The sequence below is a fragment of the Nicotiana tomentosiformis genome, chromosome 8, assembly GCF_000390325.3.
Source record: "Nicotiana tomentosiformis chromosome 8, ASM39032v3, whole genome shotgun sequence".
Classification (NCBI taxonomy): domain Eukaryota; kingdom Viridiplantae; phylum Streptophyta; class Magnoliopsida; order Solanales; family Solanaceae; genus Nicotiana; species Nicotiana tomentosiformis.
In genome coordinates, this window is record NC_090819.1 from 38838553 (window position 1) to 38848586 (window position 10034).

General features: G+C 32.9%; 1 protein-coding gene across 1 annotated transcript; it reads left to right on the forward strand.

Moving 5' to 3' along the window:
• The first annotated feature begins 308 nt into the window (after positions 1-308).
• LOC104112846 (non-specific phospholipase C4-like) lies at positions 309-8782 on the forward strand. The gene is made up of 5 exons (XM_009622886.4): positions 309-981; positions 1301-1459; positions 6331-6743; positions 7466-7636; positions 8258-8782. The coding sequence occupies exons 1-5, from the start codon at positions 506-508 to the stop codon at positions 8602-8604; spliced, it is 1566 nt and encodes a 521-aa protein (XP_009621181.1). The 5' UTR covers positions 309-505; the 3' UTR covers positions 8605-8782.
• Positions 8783-10034: the final 1252 nt, after the last annotated feature.

Below are 10034 nucleotides of genomic sequence, written 5' to 3' on the forward strand. Positions count from 1 at the left end.
CATCGCATATCCTCTTATCCCCAAAGGATCATCTTGTACTAAATTCCTTAAAGTCAATTTTTGAATTGTATAGGTATTAACGCGTTCATGTGATTATATTCTCATATCATAGCCTGAGGATATATAACAAATGTATCATAAAAGGAAGTTTCGTGGGATTCGATAAATACGCACTAAATTGGATACTTTTCTACGTATGTTTCCCACCAAAAAAAATGGTAAAGGAAGAAGAAGAAAGAATTATCTTATCAATGCAAATATCTCTTTCATTTAGTTAATATATCAAATCTTTACATCCGAAAAAAGAAACAGCTGATATATCACTGCACGCTCTTTTAGGATTTGATAGGTTTCCACTTCTTCAAGAAAACAAACTCAACGTAACAAATAAGTAGATCTTTTGGCTTTGAAAGAAACAGACCTCCCTTGGCCATTTCTCCTTATAAGAAAACCAAGAGTCACATCTACACTCACATTAACTTAGCAAAAAACTCAAAAACCGAAAATGGCATCTTCAGAAACATCAAAACCTTCATTTCCCATTAAAACAGTAATAGTTTTAGTTCAAGAAAATCGCTCATTTGATCACATGTTAGGTTGGATGAATACCCTAAACCCAGAAATCACTGGCCCAACAATAGGAAAAGAATCCAACCCAATATCCACCTCGAACCAAAATTCCAGTCTCGTTTACTTCGGAAACAATTCCCTTTACGTAGACCAAGATCCAGGCCATTCAATCCAAGACATTTATGAACAAATATTTGGGGTCCCATGGAGTCAAGACTTGGCTAACAAGAAACTTGAACCCGCCATGAAAGGATTTGCTCAAAATGCAGAGAGAAATCAAAAGGGTATGGCGGAAACTGTTATGAACGGGTTTAAACCTGCTGCTGTGCCTGTTTACAAAGAGCTTGTGACGGAGTTCGCCGTTTGTGATCGGTGGTTCGCGTCCGTTCCGGCATCAACCCAACCCAACAGGTTGTTAGAGACGAATTTAGAATTTGAATTTATGAGTTTAACTTATATACACTAATATTTTAAAAAATACTTACTACTATTAACCTTATTTTCAAGGTTAATAATTTCGCCTTTTATGGATGGTTTCATGTTAGGTGATGACGTTTGAAAATAATGGTTTTTATGTTCTGAAATCTTTGAAAATATGAATTCGTAACTAAATATTCCGTACTAATTTTCAAATATATATACCTCTGATTTATGATTTAAAAAATATGATTGAAATTAGAAGTGGCACCTAACACTGTCTATGTACGTACGTCCGCATTTTGGCGAATAGGTTGTTTGTGCATTCGGCGACGTCACATGGGCTTACCAGTAATGATACAAAGCTGTTGATTCATGGATTACCTCAGAAGACTATATTTGATTCAATGGATGAGGCTGGCTATTCTTTTGGTATTTACTATCAATACCCTCCGTCCACTCTTTTTTACAGGTACGAAATTTGTTCTTTGTTACATTTTTCGACATAATATTATCATTTTCTTGGCGGGTTTAAATGTCCCACAACTACGTACCACCTGTTACTCAACCATCTTATCAACAACCACCAAAGGATGTGGTGCATTGAACGGGGCTGCTCTTCCCTTAACTAGAGATTTCGAGTTCGAGTCTTGGATATAAAAAAATTCTTGGTGGAGAGCGTTTTTCCCCGAATGGGACCCTACACGATGCAAATCCGGATATAGTGTCAGACTGGCTCCAATACGGATACGATGGAAAACCCAAAAAAAAAAACACAATCGCATCAACATATTATTTCTTTAATCGTTAATCATCAATTACTAACATTGACCAAGTCGATTTTGCTTAAGTTTGATAAGCAAAATTCCTACAAAAAGGTACGCAATTAATAAAAGATTTCTACCCATAGAAAAAAGGGACGAATGATCCTACCATTAAATATCTTTCCTACTTTCTATATCAACATCAATTTAGCATCAAAAATAAGTAAACTATAGTTTTAATGGTTTACTCCCTCCGCTTCAATTCATGTGACATAGCGTGACTTGATATGGAGTTTAAAAATATAATAAATATTGTTGAGACTTATTATCTTAAATATATCATAGTATGTGTGGTTATAAAACTTTTAAATTTATAACATTAAATATGTCATCATATTTGTGTGGTTGTAAAATATTCTCATTAAACGTAAAATAAGAAATGTACAATTATTTATTTTCTAATATAAAAAAGTGTCATTCCTTTTGTAACGGACTAATAAGAAAATAATATCAGATAAACCTAAAAAATTAGAGTATTAGATCCATCTATAGATGCAGTTTTTTTATTAGTTTTAATTTTGAGAAAGATATTGATTGTAATGGAGGAATTTTAAGATTGATTAGATCTGTACTTGGAATTACAAAAAAGTTACATTTTCTTTTATTTTTGCAAGTATTTTGAATCATTCTCTTGGTTATAACAAATAAAAGAATCTTCTAACTCCTAGTTTAAATTGGATAAACAGTTGTCGAGAAAAAATGGAAATGCACCAATACTAGAATTTTAGATTGACAATTTTAAAAGAGATTGAAGCTGCCGTCACGAATGGAGAACTTCATGGAAGCCCATGATCTCATTAATATCCAACAGATATTGTCTAACGGATATTTTGTTACGTTACTCTCGACCCTCAACAGCATATTCTCCTAATGTGGGGATACGTCCAACTGGTCCTTTTGCTGTTACGCCCCTCCTTTCTTTAAAAAATAACGGTTAAGGGTCATATTTGTCCATATACTCTTTAAAAAGTGTTATATTTGTCATTTATTATACTTTTTTGATATATTTATTCTTATCGTTATACTTTAGGATCATATTTGCCCCTGTTCTCTTCAAAATGGGTTATATTTTGCTTTTCGTTATACTTTTTTGACATATTTATTCTTACAATTATACGTTTAGATTATATTTGCCGCTCATCCGTTAGATCGTCATGTCCCACCTTTGTTTTCCTATATGGCGCATATGTGGATTTCTTTTTCTTCCAATTTAAATATGGTCACCTATTTAAGATAATTTAACCCGCCCATCCAATTTAAATAAGACTTCATTAACTCCATTATTGTACAACTTCTCGTAATTTACTTTGGTTGATGCAATAATTGTGAGTTGTATTAGATTAGTGATTTTGAGTTTAAAGTTATTGTTTGCCAATATATTGTCGCTGCTACATCGCTATTGTATTTCGTACTATCTTCGAAAATGCCGTATCAGGAAATTACTTTTCGTGGATCAATCATGGTCAATTGACCAAGTTTAGACTTTACAGAGTAGTATCTCTAACAAACACTTCAAAACATCATTGAGCGATTCATATCTCCTTACTCCTAAGTACTAAAGGGAAACAAATTAACATAGACAAAGGTGAAATAATTGAATAAATCAATTATAGATAACACTATAGTTTCATTCACTCACTGTCCAGAATTTTCTCGCTCTCCGAAAAATATGGAGCTGACCCGGAAAAGAGAGATGGACGAGTGAGGGCGGGTTGGGGGGGGGGGGGGGTTGGGAATTAGGATTTCCATTTATTTTCATTTATTTTAGTTAGTGTGTCTTATTTAAATTGGGTAGACAGGTTAAATTATCTTAAATATGTGACCATATTTAAATTGGAAGAAAAAGAAACTCACATAGGCGCCATGTAGGAAAACAAAGGTGGGACATGGCAATCTAAAGGATGAGAGACAAATATGATCCTAAAGTATAATTGTAAGGATAAATATGTCAAAAATATATAACGAAGGACAAATCTAAACAAGGGGGGGGGGGGAGGGAGGGAAGGTTAAATTATCTTAAATATGTGACCATATTTAAATTGGAAGAAAAAGAAACTCACATAGGTGCCATGTAGGAAAACAAAGGTGGGACATGGCAATCTAAAGGATGAGGGACAAATATGATCCTAAATTATAATTGTAAGGATAAATATGTCAAAAATGTATAACGAAGGACAAATGTAACCCTTTTTGAAGAGTACAGGGGTAAATAAGATCCTAAAGTATAACGATAAGGATAAATATATCAAAAAAGTATAACGAAGGACAAATATAACCCCCTTTAAAGAGTATATGGGCAAATATGACCCTTTTCCGAAAAAATAATAATACTAGTACTACCTTTTTTCGACCGTCTTGCATTAAGAAAATATACAGGTCACTTAAAATATAATTAATGGCCATAAATTTTTTTGATAAGTAATTGATATTCATGGCTATATAAATTATATAACATATTTACATTGTAGTGTGCGTAACTCCAGTCCTCATTTTATGTTAAGTAATTGATAGTCATAGCTGAGGTAACATGCTCTCACGTTTTAATTTTCATTATAGCGTAAAAAACATATTTACATTGGCAATATATAACTTCAGTCCTATTAATATCCGGAAATTTCATATTTGAAGAACGTTGACATAATTCCACTCCTTGATTATCTGTTCCTTTGTCTTTTTTTTTTTTTTTTTTAAACATCATCTGAATATTGTTTAACAGAAACATTAGGTGAGTATTAATTATATAGTTGGTTTAGTTTTATGGTTATAATACTAATGGTGTGTTTGGTATGAAAAAAAATATATTTTATGGATAATATTTTTAATTATTTTATGTTTGGTTGACTTAAATGTTTTGGAAAATATTTTCCTCGTAAATTTATTTTCGGGCGAAAATCATTTTGATCCCCCAAGTTTACCTTAAAAATCAAACTCTTCCTTCAACATTAAACAATGAATATTCTACTCCTCCTATCATATGCATTGTCTATTTTATGCTTGACATTTTCAATTGCTCCTCTATGCATATAAATTTTTTGTTATATTTAAATTGGTAGAATTCTTAGCTAAATATCTTATTATGAATTAAAGCTCAATAAAATTTAACTAGAATAGTACTTTTATGAATTTATAACAAATTCATTGTTATTCTTTTTTATTGTTACTTTAATATATGTTTAAGTTTTACTTTCCCTTTTATTATTTATCTTATATATACATATATGTATATATTTATGAATTTTTATTTTTTTTAACAAAATATATTTTAAATTATAATTTAAAGAACATCCAAGGTATAAATATGTAATATTTTAGGAATTTATTATAAAATTTATCTCTATTTTTAATTATTATTTCTAGATATTATTGCACAACATTTTATTTGATTGATATTAACAAGATCTTTTACTCAAATATTTTAATTCTGCCAATTTATTTTATTATTCAATTTCAATTAATTATATATGATTGATTATCATTTTTTATTTTTTTAAAAATAATTTTCACTTTAGGTAAATTCATAACTTTGATTAATAAAATATCGTGATATTAACAAGGTAAAAATAAATATCGACCAAGACTGATAAAATTGAGGATAAAATAGGCATTTTAAAAATACATAGTTTCAAGGAGCAGAATGCCTATTGTTTAATCTTGGAGGAGGAGTTTGTTTTTAAGATGAAGTTGGGGGATCAAAATAATTTTCATCCATTCATTTTCTTTCAATTGGCGAAAAATGACTTCCCTACTAAAAGGAGGGAAAATATTTTTGAGAACTCTTTTTCAACCTCCCTATCATATTATCCACACCACCTTCCACCTCAACCCTCCACCACTCCCACCGCCACTCGCTACCCCTAACCCTACCCCCGGCCACCGCTACCCCTACCCCCGCCACCGCCACTCAGAGGCGGATCCAGAATTTTAGGTTTATGGGTTCCTACAAAAATCTCGAGTTAATATACAATACTAATTGGATGAACGAACTTTTCAAGCTAAATATTCTTATACATTTAATGAATCTTTTAATACAAATACATGCTCTAGACAAAAGCTACTGGTTCACGGGAACCCGTAGCAATTGAACTGAATCCGCCCCTGCCGCCACCCCACCACCACCTTCCCCCACCCCTACCCTCGACACCATTATCATGGCTCCTAGATCCCGACTACCAACCTCCTCCGCCCTTATCCATTTCGTCTCCCATAGTATTTGCCTAAATTATGTATTTTAATTTTCAAAAAAATAAAAATCCTGCTACCTAACCAAACACCAAAAAATAAGTTTAAAAAAATGATTTATTTTTCAAGAAAATATTTTCATGAAAATCATTTTCCTTCCTACCGAACACACCCTAAATTTCAGCTCTAAATGCCGTTAGACGTTAGCTAATTATATTTTGTTTCACACGTAGTTGAATTGATTCACACTATAATCTACGTTTTTTCACAATTTGTACTAAAAGTATGTACTATTTTCTCAAGTGCTTTAATGTTGAGATGGAAATATTTGCTTATTCAGGAATCTTAGGAAACTGAAATACATAAAGAATTTTCATCCGTTCGATCTAAGCTTCAAAAATCACTGCAAGGAGGGAAAGCTACCAAATTATGTAGTAATTGAACCAAGATTTTATGACTTAAAAGTATTGCCAGGGAATGATGATCACCCATCGCACGATGTATTTGAAGGGCAAAAATTCGTGAAAGAAGTGTACGAGGCGTTGAGATCAAGCCCTCAATGGAATGAAATGCTTTTCATAATAATATACGATGAACACGGTGGTTTCTTTGACCATGTGCCAACTCCGGTCACCGGAGTTCCCAGCCCCGACGGTATTGTGGGTACCACTGCGCCTTATAACTTTCAGTTTGATCGCCTCGGTGTTAGGGTTCCGGCGATCATGATTTCTCCATGGATTGAAAGAGGAACAGGTAATTCAAGCCTTACTTGACTACTGTTTGGCCAATTTTTTTGAAAATTAGAAGTGCTCATTTCAGGATCTTTGCTTGTTTTGTGGTATAAGGTTCTGCTGCTATCGACACCTACCCAATTAACTAAAAGTATAATCGATCCGAAGCTTCTGCAATTGTGGAATTCCAATATTTGTGAAAATATAAGTGTTTTCTAGTGGTAGCCGGACTTGCTTTTCTGCAATGGCAAAGAAGCTGGAAAAGAGTCACGTAATTTCTTTGGAATCAGAAGTTGATGCCCCATTTTTTCCTACCAAATATTTATATTTACCAAACTATTCTCATTGTGAGGATAAACCCTAAACTCTTGCATATCCATAAGTTCATAACACATTTATGGACAAAGTCCCATAAACATGCTGTCTCTATTTTGTTACATTTTAATTATATGAAATTGAAATACTTCAATTAAGCTTTTCATAATATATTTCAAATCATCTAAGGCTTCATTTTGTCACTTAACTCATGGAAAAAAAGTTCTTGAAAAATATATATGACTTCCATCATATCAAAATCCTGTGCTTTATTTTCAAAAGAAAAGTTTAATTAGCAAATTATTTTTATTTTATGAACGTGTAAAAGTCATGAACTATTTCGAAAAGAGTGGATATTGCGTAACAGAATGTGGTCTTCATTTTGTTGAAATTCTTATTAATGCATATATGGTTGTTATATGAATGCAGTGTTGCATAAGCCATCAGGACCATATGCTACTTCTGAATTTGAGCATTCTTCAATTCCTGCAACTGTTAAGAAGATTTTTAATTTGGATGAGTTCCTAACTAAACGTGATGCATGGGCTGGTACCTTTGAGACTGTCATAACCAGATCAACCCCAAGAACAGACTGCCCTGGTAATTGTTTTTTCGCTTTAGCTATTATCTCGTGAAGCTAGTTATTCTTCTTTCTCCAAAAATATTTAGTTTATAAACAATAACAATATATACTTTTCTTTAATGTAGTATCCTTACAACTTCTTTTAATTTCTAATTTTTGTGGATCTCTATTTAGTGAAATCAACTCCGAGTCCGATCCTTATCTTTTTGTGAATAACAGCATGCAATTGCATTCATCTAACGAGTCGCTAGTTATGGATATTTGATTACGAGTTGGTATATTTGAACTAACCTGGGTATCGTTATTATTAACAACACTTTATTTTCCAAAGCTCGAGCCAATTCCTGACCAGAGAATACAACATTTCAATAATAATATATCTGTTGACATAATTATTGTACTTAATAATATTGCTGCCAATAGTAAGCTTAAGATGCACTCCTAAATATAAAATAGTAAAACCATAGGCGTTACATACATGCTCCAGTACTACTTTATTAGAGCAAACAATCAATGATGTTAATATCTAGGAGTTCTTGGACACATGGGAAATGGTTAGTGGCCAGTGGGTTTCGAATACCAGATGGTCTTTTTTGTCCCATTAATTAACATGCTATACTACTTGAATATCATTGCAGAAACTTTACCAGAACCAGTAAGAATGAGAGAGGCAGAAGCACAAGAAGAGGCAAAGTTAACAGAGTTTCAAGCAGAAATGGTACAAATGTCAGCAGTATTATGTGGAGATCATATGAACAAGTCTTATCCCAACAAGCTTGTGGAGGGAATGACTGTTGCTAAGGCAGCTGATTATGTTCATAATGCATTCAAGAAATTCTTGGATGAAGGTGAAAAAGCCATACAAAGTGGTGCACATGAGTCTACTATCTTAATACCAAGAGATCAATTACTAGCTGAGAGAGCTCCAAGAAAATCCAAATCCTTTGCTTCCAAATTCTTTTCTTGTATAGTTTGTGATCATTGATGATGCCATTTTAGTTTCACATTACTCTCAAATTAATTTCTTCGACAACTGGCACGACTTCATTTTCAAAGTAATTGTAAAGGAATAAGTTGGCTCTAATTAGCCAGAGTTTGGAACTAGATTTTATTTTACTTATCAGATTGCATAATATAAATGTTTGCTATTGTCTTATATGTTACTACATATTTTCTGGCACTCTGATAATGTCAACATAATTACTCCCACTGTTCCATATTAAAGTATGACACACTCTGCCTTTTTAGTTTGTCTCAAAAAAGAATGATGCGTTTTTGCTTTTTGGAAACTATCTAATCTTAGCAACTCTTTCTTTTTAATTAATCCCCTTTGTGGTGGCGGGAGGGGGAGGCTTTGGCATATACTCTTAACATGTAAATAAAAAACCAAAAGGTGATGACACGAAGGAGTTGACAGTAGCAAACCTGTTGTTGTATGTGAAAGAAAGAAAAGTAGAAAAAATAAAAGAAAGAAAAGTCAAAAAGAGATGAACTTATGATGTAAGCACTTACATCGATACTCTTATGATGTATGCGCTTACATCGGCATTCATATGATGTAATCGCTTATATCAGTATTCCTATGATGTAAGCGCTTACGTCGGCAGGGCATTCAAATGCCTATAAAAGGGGTATGCATTTTCATTTGTATATTATCCCTCAACTTCTTCTTTCTCTCTTCAATTAATAAAGAGCTATTCTTTGTGTGGACGTGGAGTAGGCAAAAATTGCCGAACCACGTAAATCTTCTCTTGTCTTGTCTTGTGCAATTTATTATTTTTTTCTTTCAAATATTTTTTTTTCCTTCTATCAGCCTGACACATTTTCCAACAACTCGTATTAGAGCATCGACAATGTAATTTTGGTAGAAAAGTACGGTATTGGTGCAGGTACTATTCACAAGAATAGTGCGACACTATTGATCATCGTTACTATTCGCAAGCACTATTAACATAAAAAGAATTTTGTGAATAATGGCATCGGAAGAAGGGAAGGTTAAGATTGACAAGTTCAATGACAAAGATTTTGGATTCTCGAAAATACAAATAGAAGATTATTTGTACCAGAAAAAATTACACTTACCTCTGACCGAGGTAAAACCAGAGAATATGGCCAAAGCGGATTGGGATCTATTAGATCGTCAAGCTCTTGGTGTGATTCGTTTGACGCTAACACGAAATGTGGCGTTTAACATCATTAATGAGAGGACCACTGCAGGCCTGATAAAGGCGTTATCAAATATATACGAGAAGTCATCTGCTTCAAATAAAGTCTATTTGATGCGTCGATTTTTCAACTTAAAGATGATAGAAGGTGGATCTGTTACGAAACATATCAATAAGTTTAATGTAGTATTAACTCAATTGAGTTCTGTCAATATAGTATTTGATGACGAAGTCAGGTAGATGATTCTAC

Bases quoted from the DNA above. Each gene is read 5' to 3' on its own strand.
- LOC104112846 (XM_009622886.4), top strand. From the start codon at position 506: ATGGCATCTTCAGAAACATCAAAACCTTCATTTCCCATTAAAACAGTA. The intron at 1,460-6,330 runs GTACGAAATTTG...TTGCTTATTCAG, and splicing joins CCGTCCACTCTTTTTTACAG to GAATCTTAGGAAACTGAAAT. The intron at 6,744-7,465 runs GTAATTCAAGCC...ATATGAATGCAG, and splicing joins ATGGATTGAAAGAGGAACAG to TGTTGCATAAGCCATCAGGA.